The sequence below is a fragment of the Trachemys scripta genome, chromosome 23, assembly GCF_013100865.1.
Source record: "Trachemys scripta elegans isolate TJP31775 chromosome 23, CAS_Tse_1.0, whole genome shotgun sequence".
In the NCBI taxonomy this organism is placed as follows: Eukaryota; Metazoa; Chordata; order Testudines; family Emydidae; genus Trachemys; species Trachemys scripta.
The window spans coordinates 2,293,840-2,318,066 of record NC_048320.1 but is presented as its reverse complement, the minus strand read 5'-3'; the positions used below and the strand labels follow the sequence as shown (position 1 = coordinate 2,318,066).

Here is a 24,227-nt window from a genome sequence, read left to right as displayed (position 1 = left end):
ACAGAGAGGCTTCCTGCGAATTAAATGTTCGCGGGAAGCAGGGGAGGGGGCGGAGACTTTGGGGAGGGGGCGGAGTTGGGGCGGGGGCATGGGCGGGGATGGGGCGGGGCCGGGGTCCCGTGGAGTGTCCTCCATTTGGAGGCACAAAATATGGTAACCCTAGAGTTATACTCTAGGAAGGTCAATCTCTGAGGGCATGGCTACACTTGCAGATGTAGAGCGCTTTGAGTTAAACCAGCCTTCGGAGAGTGCAGTAGGGAAAGTGCTGCAATCTGTCCACGCTGCCAGCGCACTGGCGTGGCCACATTAGCAACTCTTGCAATGGCTACAGAGAGCAGTGCATTGTGGTAGCTATCCCAGCATGCAAGTGGCTGCAATGTACTTTTCAAATGAGGGGGATGGGGTGGAGTGTGACAGGGAGTGTGTTGTGTGTATGTGGGGGGGAGGGGTTTTTTGGGGGGGGGCTGAGAGCATGTCAGCATGCTGTCTTGTAAATTCAGACAGCAACAGACCCCCCCCAGCATTCCACAGTAATGGCTGCTTTGTCTCGGAGCAGATAAGCATGCCGGCTGTCAGAAATGGAGCTTTCAAAGGGCATATTGGCATGTCTGCAGTGATTCCAAAACAATGACAGGAGTGGCCACTTGATTTAAGGGAATTATGGGACCTTTCCAGAGGCTGATCAGAACGCAGTAATGCAACACCCCGTTCACACTGACGCCTGGGCGTTTCAGCCAATGCGCACCAAGTGTTAATCTTCTCGCCGAGGTGGTTCCAGGAGTGCTCTAGCCGTGGAGTCAGAGCGCTCTACATGCCTTGCCAGTGCGGACGGGTAGTGAGCTAGGGCGCCCGGGGCTACTTTAATGCGCTCTAATTCGCAAGTGTAGCCAAGCCCTGAAATTAAAGTAAATGCAAGATGTTTAATTATTTCTTTGTTTCAAGAATGCAAGTAGCATTTCAGAACTCGTTAGGTATACCAAATATCTACCCCCCTCCCCCACCAAAAAAGAGAGCAGGACTTTTCTCCGGATCTCTGAACATTGTTCAGCCTTTAAATCTGTACTGCAAGTTACATTCCCTGCTGAGGCACTGCATCTGCTCAGTGATCTGCAAATGTCTGAAAGATAATCCAACAAGCGTGAGGGGAGCGGAGGAAATGGATTGAAGGAAGACACCTTGTGGAATCTCAAAAGGTGTCAGTTCCTCTGAATTCAGTTATTTTTATCACACAAACATTTCTTAAAGGAGTGTGTGATAAAGTCACTGAAACTATTTGATACTATTTACTAGCACAACTTTTGGTCTACACAAATTTTGGAAGGGATATTAAACCTCATGCTTCAGGGTTTAAGCCTCTCTCTAAACTAATAGAGACCAAGATGAGACCTACTGTTGAGAGATTACCCCCATATCTGATATTGGAGGGTTTTGCACCTTCCTCTGAAGCATCTGGTGCTGGCCACCGTCCGAGACAAGATACTCAACTAGTTTACTTCGAGATGGATCCAGCCTGGCAGTTCCCATGTTCCTAATATTAATGCAGATTTATTTCTAACACATAAAAGAGAGGCATTGCAGCTAATGGATAACAATACCCCCTCAATACTTTTCTGACTGGTATTAACCTCCTAGAAGTTCAGAAAAAGAGATAGTTCCCATTGGAACTAACTTGGATCCCACCAGGTCTTGTAAATATTTTTTCTGGTAATATGTAACGTCTTATGCCTTCAATTTTAAAAAAATAGGTTTAATATAAAAATCAGGAAGTTCCAGCTAACAAACATGAAAATATCATGAGAGCTATTTGTGATCAGATTTTCATGCCATTTAATCAAATATGTTCTCCTTACTAGAAACCCTTTAATGCCTGGTATGAATACATATCCAGCAAAAGGGTACTGGCCTGCTCCTGATTGCTATATGCCACTCTTAAGTAGACTTGATGTCGGTTAACCACTTGATACCAAAAGTCTGGGATTTTTTGCCATAAAGTGCATTAGTGCTTAGGTCTAATTCACATAGACTAATCTTTAAAAATAGCCAACTTGTAGATATACTATAAAACAGAAGATGACCACACTGAGTTCAGAGGATTTTTTGCTTTTATTGTTATCCTCACAACACTAATGCAAATGAAACAGGAGATATGTTTTTCAGGGGGTTCTTAATTGGGTGTGCTTAAAAAGTACTAAAACTTGGAAACATAGTAAAAGCTAAGACACAAAGCTGTCTAAAGGTAGCTTTGAAAAGTTAAGCATGCTTGATAATGGCATCATTAGGTTCTATGTTTACTGTGTCAATTAATTTGAATTTGCACAACCCACAAGTAAACAGTTATTTTGAACTACTCATTCCACAAATTCAACGTAGCCTCTGAAAGTCAAACTGGCTGTCTCAGTCACGCATGAACACTAGTAGTACTTATCCTGTGGTGGTTAGACCTCTAATTACTATACCATACTGCCTCTAAAAAAGGATTTTATTTTCATAGTTGAAGACTGATTTTCTTTCTTTCTTTATTTTTACTCTAAAATGAAAATTTTGCCAGCACTTAGGACTCGTGTCTACAATAACTATATGACCACAAATGTGCTGCCAAGTGGCAAATTCCAATTCTCTCATTTTGCACACCAGTAAGGGACTAACAGGAGGGTGGCACAGTCAATTCTTGTTGGAGGGCAACCCTTCAAAGGCTCAACAACTCCTCCTACTGCCCAACCACAAGCAGTATTGTTGGGCTCAGAAGAGCACCATTTACTACTTTAACTCTTGCAACACAAAGCAGATGAAAAGAAAAGGCAAGCCTTTTTTAATACGGTGTATAGATGTGATCTAGCCCAAGCAGGAGCTCTGGATATCCTGTCCAAATCATGAAGCCCTGCAATGAAGGGCATAACCTGGGAAGCATATCATAGTAGGTACGCATGTCTATTTGGATTGTATTGAGCATTCCTTTCCTTATATAAAATATAAGCTCTTCAGGGAAGGAGCAGGGTCTTCCTTTGTATGTTGTACAACTGCGAGCACGGTGTTGGTGCTTGGTAAGTAGACAGAGCCAAGCAGTGGTTGTGTGGGTCTGAGACTACTTCGCGGGGCTGGGGGGCAGTTCATCTGTGGCCAAAACCAGAAATGGCCATTTGCACAATTTTATTGTATTATGAATAGTTCTGGCAGCATCTCAGGTCCAAAACACACCAAAGTCTGATATTAAGTCAAGAGAAGATCATTTCTCTCCATTATGATGTACTCATGTCACTGAAAGAATAATGGATCAATTTATTATACTGTGTTCAAAGGATCCACAAAACCATCATTAAGGGAAGGATCTTGTATATTATAAACAAGAGTGGCAACAGTTTTGCTCTCAGAAGGAGGCTCAGACCTGATGCATAAAGTCACATCTCCCTTTGGGCCCTGTCATAACTCATGTATTTTGACACAGTAATGGAGACAGCTATTGTAATGGAAGTGTTTAAAGGGGTGTTTTCCAGTTTCTTTACTTCCTAATTTTAAGCAGGAATCTATTAAAAGCATTTCGGTTGCAATGTCACGCACCTGGAAATCAGAGTACGTCAGAAGTTAGGCTGCCCATGCAAGCTTCATTCTGCCGCTGGTGATCTGCTTTTTGATACAGTCCTTAATTACAATACTATTTTTTTCTATAGGACGTCTGTCTCGTTTAGTGCCCAGGAGAGACAGCGCTCTGGGAATAAGGCAGCAGTTCAATATTTTTATCCTCATCACTCGTAATGCATGCGTTATTTATTCTACATCGGAGCAGCAACAAATGTTAAATTCATTGCCTCGTGGTCTTTCTAGGGAGCTCATCACAGTAGTATTTGAGGGCCTCACAAACTTTTTTTCCCCATTGTGAGATGACAGCATTTTTACCTCCATTTTATAGCTGGGCAAACTGAGACAAGTACTTTCCTCAGCATTCAGTGAATCAGTAACAGAGCCAGCACTAGAATTCAGGACCTCCTGACTCTCATTTCCCCAGACCACCCTACTTTACTGCCAGAGGTGCTGAGCATCCACCGCTTCCATTGACTTCAGCTGCTTGAGTGCTCAGAACTTCTGCCTATCAGTCTCCAGGCATCTCAAAGGTGGGTACCCAGAAAATGAGGTATACACAATTAGTGGAAACCTGCCAAAATCTGGTACTAGTGACTTGTTCAGTAGAATACCAGAAGATGGCCATTAGAAGCAGAGAGAGAACTGGGTTCTCCTGTGAAGCACTCACCTATCTTAATCACAAGACCATCCTTTCTTCTTTCAGTCCCCTGCCTTGCTCCCTACACACCTTTGAACTTCTCATGTTAATGAGGCAGGAATCTTTCAAAAAGCTTAAATCAATACACAACTGCGATTCTTTCCTTTAGCACAGGGGTGGGAAAACTTTTTGGCTCGAGGGCCACATCTGGGTATGGAAATTGTATGGCAGGCCATGAATGCTCACAAAATTGAGGTTGGGGTGCAGGAGAGGGTGAGGGCTGGGGGTGTAGGCTCTGGGGTGGGGCCAGAAATGAGGAGTTCAGGGTGCAGGAGGGGGCTCCAGGTTTGGGTGCGGGGGTGAGGTCTCCGGCTGGAGGTGCAGGCTCTGGGGTGGAGCTGGGGATGAGGGATTTGGCATGTAGGAGGGTGCTCCAGGCTGGGACTGAGGAGTTCAGAAGGTGGGAGGGGGATCAGAGCTGGGGCTAGGGCATGGGAGGGGCTCGGGGGTGCAGCCTCCAGCAGCTCCTGGAAGCAGCGGCAAGTCTCCCCTTCAGCTCCTATGCTGAGGCGAGGCCAGGTGGCTCTGCGCACTGCCCCATCTGCAGGCACTGCCGCCCGCAGCTCCCACTGGCCGGGAGCTGCAGCCAATGGGAGCTGCAAGGGCGGCATGCAGAGGCACTTGGCCACGCCTCCGCGTAGGAGCTGGAGGGAGGACATGCTGCTGTTTCCGGGAGACATGTGGAGCTGGGGTACACGCATGCAAAGTGGCCCTTGACCCCACATCCCAGCTGGAGCGCAGCAAGCCCCAGGCCCCGCTCCCCAGCGGAAGCTCAAGGACCGGATTAAATCGGCTGGCGGGCCGAATGTGGCCTGCAGGCCGTAGTTTGCCCACCCCTGCTTTAGCACCATATACCTTGTGCTTTGAATGAGGAAAGGGTCCTGTACAAAAAACAGGCCTTGTCTATACACAGTTTTTGTACTGACTTAGTAGAGATCATGTAAATAAAAACTATCGTAATGCATATGCACAAGAGCCAGAAGTAAGGTTGCATACACAACCTAAATCCTGACATTTTCTAACTTTCAACTGTTTGACTTTGCAACCCAAATAACATTCTTTTAACAGTTTAAACAGAGGTGTGTGTGTGTGTGTGTGTGTGTGTGTGTGTGTGTGTGTGTGTGTGTGTGTAATTCACTAGGTTTTTATAGAAGGAAAAAGCTAAAAACACTAAGTGTTGCTGTAATACCTCCCCACCCCATGCAACATCAGGAAGGTTTGAACCACGAACCTTCAGCACACCTTGGGTTAGAGGAATATTAGCTGTGCAGCAGGTAGAGGCAGTTTATCCTGGGGAAAGGAGCTCATGGCCTCATGTGGTTACGAGGCACATATGCTAGGTTCAGAAGGGTGGGCTATCCAAACGAGCCCAGCAATCCCAGAGAGGCTGTCTGCTCCTAGATTCCCAGTGCAGTGTGTGTTGCTGCTGTGGAGGCAGGTGTGGCTGACCTTTCAGAATAGTCACGTTCAGTGATTTTGACATGTCAAAATGTTGCTGACAACATAAGCAACAAAAAGAATTACGACTTTCCACAGCATCTCAACTAAATGCCGTGAAACAGAAAAGGCATTTCTCTGGGCCAAGGACCTTCTCCCTATTGCATGCAAAGGTGTTCGCACTCCCTGCCCCCCACCCCTCAAGGTCTCCATTTTATAACAAAGTATTCGGAAACCTAAGTACTACTAGTTCCTTCTGTAATTGAATAATGAACTGACTTAAGCAAAGAACCCCAAAGGCTGCCACTTTCCTTAATGCATCCCCCCATCTATTATAACCACCATATATTTCAGCTCCCTATGTAACTGATATGAGAATAGAGACATCACTAGGTGTAGCTATACCACCTTTAAATAAAAGGCTTGCACATTAAACCCATTTTCCGCTCTCTACAGTGACTTCCCACAGAATATCAAATCAAGTTCAGGGTCTTGGTTCTTATTTTCAAGGAACTCCCCAGTCTACATGAAGATTTCTGTTGATAATTTTGCTCCTCTGGCCCAATGGAACTCTCTACAAGACGACAGGTAAAGCTCATCTTTGGGGGAGATGGCACTTTCGTGGGGGCTGATCCAAGACTGTGAAATGAACACCCTTCACAAGAACTAAGGACCATCACAAACCGCCTCCTTCTGCTGCCAGTGCATGACATTTCCTCAGTGTTGCTTTTTCTAACAAATACACAGCAACATTTGAAAAGACATCCTACCAAAACAAGGCACTCTACAGCACATACGTCTCCTCCAGAAGAAGAGATGAGAGAAAACACAAAACATGACAGATGTTATGTCACTTTATGCACTACTGGAAGGCACTCAGATACTATGATGAGCACAGTATATGTAGCTAAATATTTCTATGGCATCAGTAAAAGAGCACAAAGGAGCTGCCTCAGCCTCACACCAGACGATTTGAGAAGCCAACATAATTAAACACTCCAGAGCCCCCGATTTTTACCGACAAAACTCCCTTCTTGACCAAACAAGCAGAACCAAAATGATTTGATTCAGCAGACAAATATTAACTTACACTAAAACAACCGTTACACTGACAAAGGGTACGTCTACACTTACTGGAGGATCCGGCGGCAGGCAATCGATGTTCTGGGATCGATCCCGGAAGTGCTCGCCATCGACACCGGTACTCCAGCTCGGCGAGAGGAGTACGCGGCATCGATGGGGGAGCCTCCCTGCCGCGTCTGGACCTGCGGTAAATTCGGACTAAGGTACTTCAAATTCAGCTACGTTATTAACGTAGCTGAATTTGCGTACCTTAGTCCGAAGTGGGGGGGTTAGTGGGGACCAGGCCAAAGTTATCAGTTAGCTATTGGTTAGCGTAGCAAGATACTAAATTCTGATTCACATATCTCTGAGGCACCAGATTAATATTCTCTTGGACAAAATATATGAAAGTCATCAACTAGATCTGGTATCTCCAATCCAGTGGGAGCAGTTTAAATCAATACTACTACAAGCTTCAGGTATGCTAACTGCCTACATTTACACACAGTATTGCAGTTTGAGTAATTTCTACTAAAGGGAAGTTTAACATGACTTCTTTAAGACATTAATTTCTGTGTTCTGCATAGAAAGGAGTTAAGAAAATGCACATGCTGCTAATAATACTTAAAATAAGTGAATCTACTAAAGAAATGTTGAAGGATTGTTATAATTACGACACTTTGCTCACAAAAGCAACTGGACAATGGCAACGTTATTCAAGTGTGAACCTGAGACAGGTACTCAAGGCAGAGTCAGTAAATACTCCTGTAGAATCATCATTTACATGACAAGAACAGATCACTTACGCCATCCAGGCTTATTACCTACATTTTCCACATTGCTCAACATTTCAGCCAATATTTTACCCACTGGTTCTCAACCTCTTCCATTCCACGATCCCATGTTACTAAAGAAAAATGTTTTGCAACACCTGAATTGAGTGTTCTCTCAAGCTGCTTTTGTGATCCTATATAGCCTCTAACAGAACAGATTCTCAACTTCTGAGAGGTAGCACACGGTTCTAATCTCCTTGTCTTAGTTTATGGTTAGTCAGCTTTGCAGCACTGATTACCACTGGGAAAACCTGTTCTTCCCCTCTAGATTCAGCTTAACCTCCTCACAGTCCTCTTCCAGATCTCTTGCATTCCTTTTCTGGTTCATTCAGAATCCTCAATCTGTGCTTAGTCCTCTCCTATTCAATCTCACTTATCAGGTTTTCAGTGTCTCAAAATGAAAATTAGTGGGAGCCCCTCTCACATACCTATTCTGTATCTTTATAGAGAGTTGTTCCTATACTGAGTTTACTGACTAGGTATCTATTGGTCCCAGGTGCTGAGTTGTATTTTTCCAGGTGGGTGCTCCACCCCCACTCCACCTTGAGACCCCACCCTCATTCTGCCTCTTCCCACCCCCACTCTGCCCCCTCCCTCAAGTGCCCCCACCAGCAGCTGAAAAGCTGATCAACAGCCCCTGCCAAACAGCTGTGGCTGGTGGGTTCTGGGCACTCCCTTTTTTTCTTCTGTGGGGCTTGAGCCCCAGAGCACCCACGGAGTTGGCGCCTATGCTATTGGTGATCTAACTAGCCCAAGCCCCTGAATCATCTTACACATACACACACACTCCCCCCACTCTCCTCTCCCAGAAAAAAGGAGAAATGGTTTGCAATTGCCATGATGTTGCTCCTGACAAAACCACCCTTATACAATCTCTGGAGCAAAATACCTTCCCAAGCCACTCTTTATTGTCAGTGCTGAAGGTGTTGCTAGGCAACTGATGAGCTCTATTCTGGTTTTGTTTGTTTGTTTTTTTCATGTTTGTTGGCTATTGGTTTGGCTAACATGCCGTTACTGTGTATAATAATGAAACCTGTTTACCAAAAATGTGTCAACATGAGAGAGATATAGGGCTGAATGTGTGTATGTATGCTTTGAACCAAACAAATGTTAAACAGTTAGCTTCATAATGTTAGTAGAGTCACAGGTGGCAGCCCTGATCAGAGCAGATTTGATATACCCAAGTATATTCTTCAATTTTAAATCTACTATTTTAAATACATAAGTTAAGAGAAGCTATATTTTAACCCTATGAAAGTCCTTTTAGGACAGCGGTCTTCGAACACTAAGCATGTGAATTATCACTTAATAGGGACATCAGACAGACATGTTTGCTTATGCAAGCAATTCTAGATTTCCTCTCAGCGTTACACAACTCCACTATGCGCAGTATCGTCCTGCTTTAGGAACTTTGTGGAGAATGAGCTACCATATGAAAGAATCAGTACTACAACAGCTATAGTTAATTCTGCCACTGGCCATTGCCAAGTGTGAATTTGGGAACTCCCAGCTACTATCCAGGCTGGGAAGATGCAGAATTATGCACTCTCAACTTGCTGGCTTTGAACCATGTTACAAACACAGACAAAGCCAATACACCTCAGAGAGACAGCGGTGGCATAGAAAACTGTTCGTAAAGGAACTCAGGAGGAAGGCGTGGGTGAAAATAATGTTCTGACCCGATTTGAGGAGATATACCATTTAATGATTGGCCAGGATATTGTGAAGTGCACCTATTCCCTACTCTGTTAACTGGAAGTCCGGGGAAGCCCTTGCTCAGATGCCTAGAATCAGACTTAAAAACTACATAAAAATGAAAAAGCATGTTGAAAAGTATCAACTTTGTAACCTGCAGAAGTTAATCATGTGATTAGATGCACAAAGTCATCCCAGCTGATAACACATGATTAGTTCTCATGTGTTGCTTAGACAATGTAGAGACCACTAAAAGTGTTACGCACTTTCATGCTGTGCTGTCCTGAGCCAAACTTAATGTGTTACAGGATAGGATGCCTGTGAGAGATAGGTGTCTGTTGACACAATCCAGCCATCGTGTTTTAGATCTTCTGGTAAGTATTTTTCATCCTGCTTTCAGTGGGTCAAAGTCTAATCGGATTCTTGCAGGGAGGTTGGTAGGCTTTCAGAACAGATGACCATACCATTTTAGAGAGCAGGACTTGGCAGTATAAGCAAAAGAAATATTCAAAAACCTTTTAAAGGGTTGCACCCTTGTAAAAATGGCATTCTGCAGCCAAAGCCAGGTGTTAATCTGCACCCATAACTGCTGATGGTAAGGGATAGTTAAAAAGTGGATCTCCTTTGACTACTTTAGCTAAATCTGATGATGGCCATAGAATGTCTTTTTAATGTTTAGCTTCCTTTACTAAATGTTTTAGCTGTTTTAATTCTGCACTAAGCAAATAGTCAGCATGGATAAGGTAATCAATGCTCTGTGTTTCTTATTCCTAACATGCTTGGAAGTCTGCTTTGCTCATTTTTGTCTGTTTTCCTAGCAATTCTCTTCCATCTCCAGCGCATTGAGGAAGTGGTTTTACTTCTCAAGCTTACAAAGCAAGCGTGAAGGTAAGGCCCAGCTACTCCTTTTCCTGGATGTAGCTACTTGAATTTTAGATCATTCAAAAATTAAATAAAAACAAAGAAAAAATACAACTTGCCAGTGGGATAGAAAAATACTCAAAATGAACAGTGTCAGTGCCATGGATATTCTGTACAAGTTCTCTTGTTAGCTATCGCCATGAGGGAGGGACCTTGATAGAACATCATACATTGATCAAGCAATACTGGGACAAAAAAGTTCTCCTCTCCCTGAGCTCCTGTTTAATGTTATCTATAGAAAACAATTCTTTGCACTTCAATAGCACCTTTCGGCCACAAATTTCGATATGCTCAGAAAAGAATGCATTAAATTGACTCAGACTTGGTTGGATGGTTTTTCCCCTTCACCTTAATTACAAAAGAGGAGGGAGATGTGAGAATATCCCCATGACTGAGATCCACAATTTCCCTGCAACTCCAAGTCAGTTTCAATTACCACCTGAGATCCAAATACCCATCACAGAAGGCAGGGAGAAGATTCAAAGGCTCACAAACTACGATGTGCAAATCTCAGTTTGGATAAAAATTAAAAAGTTAAGATGCTTGCGTGAACCTATGGAGGCCCCTGGCCTCTGTGGTACCTCTCCTCTGCCTCACGCTTAAGCATCTGCTTTTAAACTCAATGGCAGCGAGGGGTGTATCTAGCTTCCTCTCTGATCCCTGGTACCTCTATATTTATTTGTGAGGCACCATGAAGTCTTGGGCATAACAGGAACAGATTTGATCAAAACTTTCCTGTGTGTGGTAAACTCCGTTCCAATACAGAAGCACAAGGTACGTCAATTACAACAGGTTCCTGAACTGGGGCTACAACACTAGTACAAGAGAACTGTATAAATACCATGCATTAACAAGAGAAAATTGAGTTTAAACTGACATCAGTTAGAGGAAATGAAAAGTGTTTTGATCATTAGGTGCAGCCTTGTTTATGTACACACACTGGAGAAGTTAGAGCGTCATTTCTACAGGCTTTTAGTATACATTTCCACAGTTCAAAAGGACTTAATTCCTCTCCAATAGCCTTCTGCAGCAGAGAAAACACTTATCTCTAGTGGGGTCATTGCAAGGATACAGGTCCCAAATTGCAAATTCCCAGATCTTTACCAAATAAATAAGGACCACTGCAAAGCAGATAAAGGAGCCAGAGCTAATTTCCCCCCTCAATTAAACTGGTACAACCGTCCACACTGATTTGAGTCAGGCTTCTCTAGTATAATTGGTGGAAGAATTTGGACTAGGCACAGCAAGAGAATGTAAGACGCATATTGGCACCAACTAGCACCAAAAATGTCTGAAATAGACATGTTATACCCATAGTAACTATTTATTGCTAGAGTTATGGAAATGAGTAAAATTCTTGAACGAAATAAGCCTGTCCCATCCATACAAAACCTCTGCCACCACTTCAGTCTTCAGTGGGCCCTTTTACTCGCCTTCTAATGGCTTCTGACACCATCAAATGTTCACAGAAGTCATTACATCTATTTTTTATTTGCAAGTTCCCCTTAACACCAAACATCTGCATGTTCCAGCCAGACAAATATCATTGTAATTTTATAAGCTGCACAAACTACCTGTTACTAGATAGGCAGTTAATTCCTCTCCCTCCAAAAACAACAAACAAGGTGATTCACAAACCTACATATCACACACCTGTATATTTAAGGGAGGCAGCAGCTTCCACTTGCAATTTGCTAAACATGAAAATTAAACAGTGCATTTGTTTGGATACATTAGCATTTGGGGAAATCTAAACTAGAAAAACAGCAGAAATAATTAACAATTAAAAAAATGAATCTGGCGTTGAATCTGTTTCTCAAATACAAACTTTTGAACTTACCCTGAAGTGATTTTCCCAATCCCTGGCCCAGCTTCCACCCATGTTTCTGGAGTAAGCGGTGTCCAATATTATCCTGACAGACAGAACAGAGAAAACAAACCAAAAATATTCCAATAATATATTCTTCCCTTCCCACTGACATTTAAACATGAGACGAGCAAGAGATTTTCTACATATGTGCATGCAAAAAAATGCTACTGAAAAGGCAATATATGCCCAATAAAAGGGAAGACAAATGTCAAAAAATTGCTGGCTAGAATTTTACAAGGGGGACAGGGTATTGGGGTGGGTCACTTTCTGATGGTGTTCTGGGCAACTTTTGTGCATAACATTTAAAATAAAAAAAGCAATATGGGAGAAAATAAAGTGTACCAATAAAAAAATTGACACTAAAAAGCATTTAAAAAGCATAACATCAAGTTATTTATACAATCATATCCATCACCTAGACAGCACCACTTTTAGATTGTTTTTGTAAAGAAAATCTACATCGTGTTTAGTCATTTTGTTTATGTGTCAGGCTTTTATAATACTGAGTAAGTTGTAAGTGCAAGACTGCCCCACCACTAGAAACCAAAACACAATCATAGCAAAATCCAGGCTAAACTTGATTGGGTTTTTTTATATATATGTATATATATATAAACTAGCATGCAGCCAATATTAAACTGAAAAAAAGTGAGGTTAGTGAAACAAAACAAAAAAAATCAATGAAATAAAATAAAATGAGCTCAAGCACAGACTGGTGATGCATTTCACATGTACTAACAAAAATACTAAGATGTTAGAATGAAACAGGCCTAGCAATAAGTTAACAGCAAGGAACCATTAGTGCATGTAGGGAAACAATAAGCAGAATGTCTCATCTTCCTAAAGAAAAAGAGCTATTGCATGATCAAATAAGTTTAAAGGTATTGGTGCAGCAATAAATGTCAGCTTTTGACTTGGAATAAAGAAAAAGGGTTCATTACATTTTACAAAAAAATCCTTCACAGAAAACAAAATACAAGAAAGAACGTAAGAATAGCTATATTGGGTCAAACCAATGGTCCGTCTAGCCTAGCAATCTGTCTCTGACAATGGCCAGTGCCAGACAGTTCAGAGGGAATGAACAAAACAGGCAATTTATTGAGTGATCCATCCCCCATCAAGGGCAGCTTCTGGAAGTCAGAGATTTAGAGACACCCAAGAGCAAAGGGTTGAGTCAGCGACTATCTTGGCTAAGAGCCTACATTAACTTATCTAATTCTTTTTTGAACCCAGTTATACCTTTGGCCTTCACAACATCCCCTGGAAGAGAGTTCCACAGGTTGCCTATGCGTTGTGTGAAGAAGTACATCCTTATGTTTGTTTTAAATCTGCTATTAATTTCATTGGGTGACCCCTGCTTCATGTGTGATGTGATGGGGGTAAATATTATATTACTTTCTGCACACTATTCATGATGTTATAAACCTCTAGCGCAGAGGTTGGCAACGTTCGGCACGCGGCTCGCCAGGGTAAGCACCCTGGCGGGCCAGGCCAGTTTTATTTACCTGCTGATGCGGCAGGTTCGGCCGATCGTGGCCCCCAGCACATCGCTCGCCCACGCTGCTTCTCGCCGCCCCCATTGGCCCGGGACGGTGAACCGCGGCCAGTGGGGGCCGTGATCGGCCAAACCTGCCGCGTCAGCAGGTAAATAAAACTGGCCTGGCCCGCCAGGGCGCTTACCCTGGCGAGCCGCGTGCCGAACATTGCCGACCCCTGCTCTAGAGTATCCCCCTTAGTCATCTCTTTTCTAACTGAGCAGTCCCAGTCTTTAAATCTCTCCTCAAATGGAAGCTGCGCCATACCCCTAATCATTCCATTGCCGCTCTCTGAACTTTTTCCAATTTTAATATAACTTTTTCGAGATGGGGCGACCAGAACTGCACGCAGTATTCAAGGTGTAGGTGCACCAAAGGTTTATATAGTGGCATTATGATCTTTTTTCATCTATCTATGCCTTTCCTAATGGTTTCTAACATGTTAGCTTTTTTGATTGCCACAGCACATTGAGCAGATGTTTTTAGAGCACTATCCACGATGACTCCAAGATCTCTTTCTTGAGTGGTAACAGCTAATTTAGACCCCATTGTTTTGGATGTAGAGTTGGGATTATGTTTTCCAATGTGCATCACTTTGCATTTATCAACATTGAATTTCACCTGCCATTTTCTTGCCCAGTCACCCAGTTTAGTGAGATCTCTTTGTAATTCTTTGCCGTCAGCTTTGGACTTAACTACAGTAAAAGCTTTGTTATCCGGCATGTTGGGAAATGGGGGGGTGCTGGTAAGTCAAAAATTCCAGTTAACTAAGAGGGAGGAAGTTTGGGTGCGGGAGGGGGCCAGGGCAGGGGGTTGGGGCATGGAAGAGGTTTCGGGGTGCCAGATCTGGGTGATGCTCACCTCGAGCAGCTCCCCAGAAGCAGTGACATGTCCTTGCTGCTCCTAGGCAGAGGTGCATCCAGGTGGCTCTGCACGCTGCCTCCACCCACAGGCGCCACGCCACCCCTGAAATTTCCATTGGCCAAAGTTCCTGGCCAATGGGAGCTGCTGAGCCAGTGCTTGGGGTGGGGACAGCGCACTGAGCCCCCATGACTGTTCCTCCGCTTAGGAGCAGCAGGGACATGTCGCCGCTTCCAGAGAGCCACGCGGAGTTAGGTAGGGAGCCTGCTGGCCCTGTTCCAACTGGACCCTATTGAAGATCAGAAATGCCGGTTCATAGAGCTTTCTGGTTGGTAAAGTGCTGGATAACGCAGCTTTTACTGCCTCTTAAGTAATTTTGTGTTGTCTACAAACTTTGCCACCTAACTGTTTACCCCTTTTTCCAGATTATCTATGACTAAACTGAACAGCACTGGTCCCAGTACAGATCTTTGGGGGACCCTAGTGACCTCTCATTCCTACTCTTTGTTTCCTATCTTTTAACCAGTTACTGATCCATGAGAGGACCTCCCTCTTATCCCATGACTGCTTACTCTGCTTAAGAGCATTCAGTGAACAGTGCTGTCAAAGGCTTTCTGAACGTCCAACTACACTATAGTTACTGGATCACCCTTGTCCACATGATTGTTGTCACCCTCAAAGAATTCCAATAGATTGGTGAGGCATGATTTCCCTTTACAAAAGCCATGTTGACTCTTCCTCAGTGTATCATGTTCATCTGATAATTCTGTTCACTATAATTTCGATCAATTTGCCTGGTACTGAAGTTACGCTTTACTGGCCTGTAATTTCCAGGATTCCCTAAAGAGCTTTTTTTTTTTTTTTTTTTTTTTTTTTAAAGTGTCTTTAAACTCCATATATAGTTTTTGGTCATAAATTCTTCTAATTATGCAACCCATTACAACTCATAATATTACAGAATATCCCGAATTGTAATGAGTTGTCTGGTTGTGACACTGAATGATGCATTGTATCCAAAAGTCAGCTAATAAAAATGCTACAATTTTAGTTTAATTCAGTAATGAAGTATTAAAAAAAAATCCGAGTCAGAACAGCAGTTCTCATTGGTGTAAATGACTAAAAAATGTGACCACCACTGGGTGCATCAGACCTAAAGAGCACAAGAGTTTGAGATTTAGTGTGCCTGGATGTATTCTCCCCCACCCCCCCAAAAAAAAAATTCTAGTGACTAGAAACCTTTTTCTTCTGCTCTGCAGGTAAAACAAGACATTTTAGTCTCACTAACTTTTTCAAGACAAAAGTGTACAACAATGTCCTTCCCATATTATGGGATCGCTCTATGAAGTAGTAGTTAGTTCTACATTGAAAAACAATGAGGAGGAGTAAGGATATGCCAAGATATAAATGTTTAAATCAATATGAGTGAAAGAAAATGAACAAATACAGTTTCCAACCATGAATACCGTGGAAGAGTATCTTAGACTAAGATTTACGAGAACTTACCTGTGAGTGTAACCGCTGCAGACCATTTATGCCACAACAATTGCATGTTCCTCTTGTAAAATGGGGCCACAGATCACCAATTATTTTGTGGCTATTACACTGTAATTGTTCCTTCTACATTAACATATTAACTGTATCTGACAAAGGATTGTGGGAATAAAATTTTAAAAGCTGATGCTGACAAAAATGACTGCATTTTTAAAAAAGGACAAGAACTACCGTACAATCTTTTGTTAAGTGGAGATGAGACATTGTGCTGACTGTGTTGTGTCATGAATGCACTAAAATAAACAGACAGATGAAGCAGTATGCTATTTCCAAAAGCAGTGCAAGTGGAGTGAAAGCATTTCCATACGAACCTGGCTTTAAAAACTGGGCTGTCAAAAGAACAGTTAAATGTAACACAAAGTAAGAAACTGTCCAATCACTAATAGTTTTTCTTTTGCTGTGTTTTCAATTCACTGCTTGCAAGTAATGTATTTATTAAAGAAGAATGAAAGCATAAAATAAATTTAACGAGTCAAGACCAGCAGGGAGATTCAAGAGTGGTGTTGTGACTGACACAGTGAAGGGGTAAACAAATATTAAAGGGGGGAAAAAGAAAAATTCAGAAGAGTTATACACATTAGCACCACTTTTACAAAGCCACTCAAGAGGACGGTCATGTTTTTCAACTTGCAACAAACCTGCATCTCAGTTCCCAGGAAAAAGATGGCATTTTCTCCCAATAACATTGAATGTATAGATAGCTTCTGATGTAAAATTAGTTACACACAATTTTTGGCATCGACTAAGCAGCGAAAAGGCTGGAGAGTTAAAAACAGGCAGCCGAAATGGCGTATTTTCTGTTGCTATTGTGAAGATAACATTCCGAAGAGTCAGGTATTAAATTCCAGTGAGGCCCACACACTGAAGAGATTAATGAGGATCTCCTCCCATTTTCCATCTGTCCCTTCATTCCACATCATTGTGACAGACCTCTGGCTAAGGAAGACTGGCACGAACTCTCTTCACAGTTTAAATGCTGCTCTTAAAATTAGAGGTTGAATTGCTTGGGTCACAAATGGGAACTGAGCTAGTGTAGCTTTGCAGTGCTATTAGCTCCTATTGGCCTCTAGAGTGAGATGCAATATAAATAAATCAGAATCTCTCATTCAGCAGCACAAAGCACTGCTGCTAGGCTGCTGGCCTGTGATCTTTTTCTGGAATAATATTTTAATTTTGTTCATCTCTAGAGGAAAATCCCTTTTACTTACAGGGGTGTTCCTCTCTGTGTCAAGAACTGATGCTCCCTTTGAATAAATCAAGCCCATTTTGTAGTAGTTCTCCTTTCTGTACTTTTCTAAGCATGTGTGCCGGTTCCCAAACATGCCATTGGCCAGTCTAAGGAAACAACTCCTTCCTCAGAGTATAGGCAGATATTACTTTTATAATTCACTAGCTATGCTACAAGGAGCTCTGAAGTGAAAGTCACATTAAAAGCTGTCAGGTCAGCCAAGTGAACAAAATCACTCAATATGCTTTTGACTAAAATGATACAGTAAAACCCACAGGCAATCAAGACAGTTTATCAGGACTAGCCAGATACATATGCAAGAGCCATGCTATTTGTCCTCTTACTCAATGATGTGGTGTCACATTACTGTAACAGATTAGTGAATGGTTAACAGTATCTTTTCATGTGTTTTACTAAGGTATTTTAACATTACTTTGACACTTATACACCACATTTCATCCCAAGATCAGAAAGCGCTAACAAAAGAGAGATCATTCACATTTTTCAGATGGGGAACTCTGGGACACAGATTAAGCGTAATATTTTCAAATTGGCTTAAATGATTTAGAAGCCTAAAACTCACTGAAAGTCAATGGGACTTGTCACTTGGCTAAGTCACTTTTTGAAAATTTTATCTCCAGTGACTTGTCCAAGAGGACACAACTAGTCTGTGAGAGCCCACAGAACAGAACTCAGGCTTCCCAACGCAGTCTTGTACTCTAACCACTACACAAAACTGCCTTATTTAATTACTTTTCACATGTACCAATGATACTTGATCATGGTTCCTGCAGTAAGTTTCCAGCAATGGCCCTGGCAGATGTAAACTGACACGTATACAAGGTTTTGATGGCACTGTGTGAGGAATATCGTAACTAATGATTACAACAAATAGATGTTGAACTGTTACAAATATGCACAAAGGCTAATTTTGCCTAACACCCCCTCTCCTCCCAAAGTCCCCTCCACCCCAGAGACATTCCTTTTATACTATTAATTGGATTTCAGCATAAACAAAAACCATACATCTCTTGAGTGGATTGTAAACTGTGCTGACTGTGTATCAAGTTACCTATAAGCAAGGACTGGATGCCACTGGGTGAACCCATGCAAACAAGAGGTTGTGTTGGGAATCTTTACAAAACCTATAGCTCACTACAGATGACACAATGAAAACTAGAGAGAAAAGCCAAACAGTAATGCTACACCATTCAGCTTCAAGATGCATATTATTTATAGCGCTGACCACTTATGGCTACTGCTAAATGTCAAATCAGCAGCCTTATCAGGTTACACTTTGGAACTAGTGGAGTCCACAGATCTGCACAGATATGCCATGTGACAAAAGCCAACTTCAGAGAAGCTATTGTAGACTTCTAAATGAGAGGACTGAATTGTGATCTTCAACAAGTAACACCTGGAATCTGAACCCCAGCAGGGTTTTAAAGAGCCTACTAAGGCAACTGAGCAGAACTATATAGGAAAAGGATATTTGTTAGTGATGACAAGGACAAACTAACAAGAAGCTTAAGAGTAAGTGAATGATGTGCAGTCTCACTTCCAACCTGTGACAATGACAACTTGATTTAACTCGAACATTCTGCATACTGTGTGTAGTGGGAGAGGACAGTGGATTTTATGTAGTCACTCTAAGGGCATGTCTACACTACAGACTTAAGTTGACTATGTTAGGTTGACTTACAGCCACTGTCAGCTCTGTACAGGTTCCTGCTGGGAGCCCAGCTTCCCCTCACTCCCAACTGGGCTTTCTTGTCAATTTCACAGCTCCAGTATGGAGCCCTGAAATTGACAAGACCGTCAACAGCAGATGTAAGTAAACCCTAACTATATCGACATAAGCCCTACCTCTGGTGGAGTTATGTTGGTGTAGTAGGGCACTTACATCAGCAGGACAAGGCTGTAGTGTGTACACTGACATAATTAGGTCAACATAAGCCGCTCATGTCAAACTAACTATGTAGTGTAGACCAGGCCTAAGACTAATACTGAACTCCTGAAGTTGTATTACCATAACAAAAAACTAGAACGGTCTAAAACAAATTTCCTTAGTAAAACATTAAGGACAATAAGGATTCTAGTAAATCAGCATACTTGGTAACTGCCCATGGCACACCCTAGACATAGTGCACTTTCCTACAATGTGCAGCTCATTACATAGCTGAAAATCAGACTGCTTGTTTCAAAACTTAAATGGTTCTGAGTGCCAACAATTCCCATTTACTTCAGCAGGAGGAGCTGAGAGTGCCCAGAACCTTTTAAAACAGGACAACAATATTTACTTGTAAAAACTAGGATCTAATGCCTTAAAGACAAGTTCATCGTTGCTTTTTTTTTTTTAATTAAAAAAAATCTGATTCCAATTCCATAGCCATCTGATTTATAAATATGACCAATGACTTGCACTTTTGCATAAATCTATATTGAATATTTTCTCCCTTTTCTGAAATGTAGACTAACTGGTTCTCATTTAGCCCAACAAAAATTTGTTTTTTCTTTAAAGAATTTCTTCTAATAAAAAACCTTTCAAATAATTAATTATAAATATATTTTCCTGTTTTGGTTTGAAGGAAAAATAAATCTTGGTATCATTTCACTAACTTGTAACATTTTGGAAATTTAAGTCCTCTTAAGGCTTTACCTTTATTGTCCTACCTCTGACTTCCAAGCCACTAGCTTCCTCTAATTCTGCTTTCTACTAGCTTGTTCTAATCCTACTTTTCCGTAAGATATACCTGAGTTATATTCTCATAATGCCTCAGTCCAGAGACATCTTTGCAGTACAATGTAGGATTTCCATGGACACTAGCTACTGCAGACTGCTTTTTTTAAATATGTAGTCCCGTAATTCAAACCAGTTAAACAGTGTAATGATCTGTAGACTCCCAAACCTATGAGATTTCAGCCACCTTAGAGTTGCATGCTGTAGCAGTACAGTCAGCATCTCTCAACAGATAATGCTGCAGAGATGGATCTAAATTCAGCAATGATACTCCAAAATGTATGCTCCAAGCAAAGCCATTTTCCCTAGGCATTTCCAAAAGTGGTCTACAGTTACTAGGCTTCAAATAGTTTTCAGATTCCTAGAAGATCTGAAAATCTTTTAAAGAATCCCACTTATTTTTAATAGGATGTACTTTAATTCTGTTAATTCTCTATACTAACCCTAAAATTTAACTGAAAAATGCTTTAACATATTCACTGCTATAAAACAGGTTTTCTTTATTAATGAACACACTTAGGGGTTCAGGTCTGGCTTCCATTGTAATAAATGGCAAAACTTGCATTGACTTCAATGGTGCAGGATTCGGTTGTTAGTGCTACCAGCTAAATTTCTTTCCAAAAGGTGAGTTGAAATACTAACAGAGAATTGTTTAAGATCATAAATCATTAATACAACAAATTGGTAAACTTCAAAACTCCAAATACAGCACATTTTAAAACTAAATATTTAAAATTATTTCCTTTTACTTACCTCTCATGATCTAAGTTCATGGTTGTTATTCTCTCTTCTGGAAGAGCCAATGATATAACACACACCCAAAGCAGAGAGAGAAATCTGATGCCCCATGCTGCTTTAGGTATGAAATCCAACTCTTGCAGGAGGAACACAGAACCCTAATCTCTGGTTTTAGCAGGTAAAAAACCCACTCCCATTTACTTAAAAAATATTTGTAATTTTGCAATTGTAAAGATTACAAATATACTCTGTTAAACAATTTGGGAGCTTAAGCAATTTTTAATAATTTCAGTTTATGTAATAAATTATACTAAATTTAATAGCTGTAGATTATCTTAAACACCAACAACATATTTAGTGGAGAGAACAGAAAGATGATCCATCTTTTTCAAAAGTAAAATTTGGTTCCCAATCTAAAATGAGATTGGTTCCCCTCCCCTCCCCCGCTTTTTTCTTTTAAATTCCTGTCTTCATAGAAAAATGTATTTTTTAAAAAGCCTATCTCCCCAAAAATAATTACTAGCCAGTCCTCTGATATATACTATGAAGATACAGCAGACAACTGGTCACTAAATATTTTTGAGTAGATAAATATTTTATTATAAACACACACCTGACCCAACTGATCATAAAATAGAATTTAGTAGTCTGTCCTCTAAAGAATATATTACTCTCTCTTTGATGCAACATAATTCAAATTCCTGAATTCCCAATGTTTATGCTTTTTTATTTTTTTAAAAGCCTTTCTACAGACAGAAGGGAAAAAAATGTAACCAATTGGGTGATAGGGTAGGAATTATTTTGGAGTTTTTTGGTTTTCCCTCCCAAAAAGGCAGATCATCTTCTTGTCTTCTCCACTAAATGTGTTTTTTACTATTGGTCATGAGACTTCAAATTGTGTACATTTTATATATTAAAATAAAAACCTGCCCAAGTTAAAGTATTTAGATTTGATAATGTCTCTATATTTGCACTACAATGTATGTAAGAATAATAAATACTTGTGCTGTAATTTAACCTAAGGTTTCTGCTGCTGTTGAAACTCCTCAAACTACAGCCAAATATTATATACACTGGTCATCCAGTGACTATCTTCCTAGGCATTGTGTACTATTGGGCATATGATGTATAATTTTATATATCTGACTATTCCATAATAATGGCCAGAAGAGATTTACATTTTGAACATACATGCAGTATTTTAATTTGTCACCCACATGCTTTGTTCCTCTATTCTGGAAAAAACAAACACTTGTAAAAATAAGATCTTGGTCTAGCCTGTAGATAACATTTGAATAATCTGTCTAATGAGAATCCCCAATGTGGTATGGAATAGATGCCAACTCTAGCTATTTCTCATGACATTTACATAGGGAAGTAGGCTTGGCATGTCAGTTAAGATTCTCATGTCACAACACAAGATTGAACTATTCAGCAGAACATCGAATGCAAATTCCCCCCTCTGCAGCATTATCTCATGCGTCATCTATTACTGCCATGCCTAAATCTAGCATCATGCCAGCACATGAAGACAATAGGTACTATATGCAGTGTTCACTGGACCAGAAGAACAGAAATAAGAAGGGGAAAGGAAACCCTAAAGAAATTTAAAAAGGCAGACCGTGCAATACAAACCAGATCATGGCTGCTTAGCTAATATGGGCCAACTGCTGCGGAAGAAAAATGTCGAACACCCCAAGTTGTGTAAATTTCTGTAAACATCTAAACACGCACACAGACACACACAACACCAACCTACATAGGATGCAAATATATATTGATCCTTTGCTAACACTACGGTTTAAAAAGTGCACGTTAGCGTGATGAAACTTCAGAGTGAATTTTAGTTTCTTCAGGGAAAAAACTATCTGAAAAGTGCTAATCTTTAATAAAAATCTAGCCTAATCAGACCACCAGTAAGCTTCCCTTTATTTTTTCCATCACAGGTTTCACATCACTAAGACTATAAATGAATATTTGCATCTAAGCACTAATGTTAAATGCTGAACCTCCAGGAGAAATTTAGGTAGCATAATAAGAAATGTTACTGAACGTCAGACTAGCAAGTGATACTGTGCAAAGTTAAAAGATTCAGAAGCTTAAAAGAAAAGCTATCCAAAAATCTACCTTCCCCCATTCTACAGTCTGATATTATTAATTGCCATACCTAATTCAACAAAATAAAATGACCTTTTAAAACATTCCTGTGTAGTTCATGTGAAATATAATTTTACGGGCAGGTTTTATCATTACCGAAGCATGTCAATTAAAATTCAGTTCTCTTCACTGGTAACGGTAGTTCTAGCATTTCTTAAGTTGTTATACACACTAGCTGATCTGACTACTCAGGAAATGTAAGCTAAAAGGATCAAAATACATTTTACTCCTCTGTTTCATTAGGTTCACAAAAATAAACTAACTTCTCAACAAAATGTATTAATATTTAGCAAACTAACTTTCCATAAATAATGTATTTCAAACAGTCTCTCAAATATCAATCTGAACTATTTTTACAGTAACCTAGATTATAAAAATTACTATTTAAAGCTTAAAGCCCAAGCCCACTTAACATTAATGCAGGACATGCAAACATATTAGAAAAGAATATCCCTGAATTGCTATTTACACACTAGTGCCTGGTCCTGTCAATGTAACTGCATTCACATCAAGTCCCATCCGATCACTGTCTAATTCGCTGGTGGGCCAATGGTGATGATACGTGTTTCTTACCGATTCTATTGGCTTGTCTAGAGATGCCTGTTCAATCTCCAAGTGGCCTTCTTCATATTGATCAAAATGATTACCCTGCAAAAGAATAATATTTTTGTTATTTCTCTATGGTAATCAAGACATTTCCCAAAACTATGCAATTCCCACTCTCAATATAAATTGAGCCCCAAACTCATTATACTAGACAGCAAAAGAAATCAATTAATTAAATAAGACTCCAATAATTAGGACATAAAAATGTCAGCCCGATGTAATCCTAGCTATGCTGGACTGATGACCTTCATAAACTAGGAAGGTTTCAGAATGTCAGACAATTATTTAAACTGACACCACATGCTACTTTTAGTAAAGTAAGTGAAAGTGCTGATCACAAACATTGGGTTGGAGGAAATAATGTAGAATAAAAATCACAGTAAAATTAAAATTACTCTTACATACAACAGATACAGTCCACATAGGCCACAGATGGAATGCATCACTGAAATCTGCGACTGGATGAATCTAAACTGTTTGAAATTGAATCTCAGCAAAAACAAAATTACACACATTGTTTCAAATAGAAAATGTGAGCAGAAAGCCATCTCCAATATTTGATAGCGAGTCACTTCAGAAACCTGACATTGGTCATAGTCAAAAGGCTGCAAGATTTTGTTCTCTAAAGCAAGTCACCAGATTAATGCCACCTCTCTTCTCTTGTGTATCCAACCACCATCATAGCTGTCCTTTTTGACATCAGAGTCGAATTGCTACAAT

At 40.7% G+C, this 24,227-nt stretch overlaps 1 protein-coding gene across 1 annotated transcript in view; it reads right to left on the bottom strand.

Moving 5' to 3' along the window:
* Positions 1-24,227, bottom strand: part of GPATCH8 (G-patch domain containing 8) — a gene marked incomplete in the record, with an annotated part of 88,969 nt that overhangs the window by 33,862 nt on the left and 30,880 nt on the right. Inside the window, 2 exon segments of the mRNA XM_034756146.1 lie at positions 12,062-12,134; positions 23,475-23,549. Coding sequence (XP_034612037.1) covers positions 12,062-12,134; positions 23,475-23,549 — 148 coding nt within the window.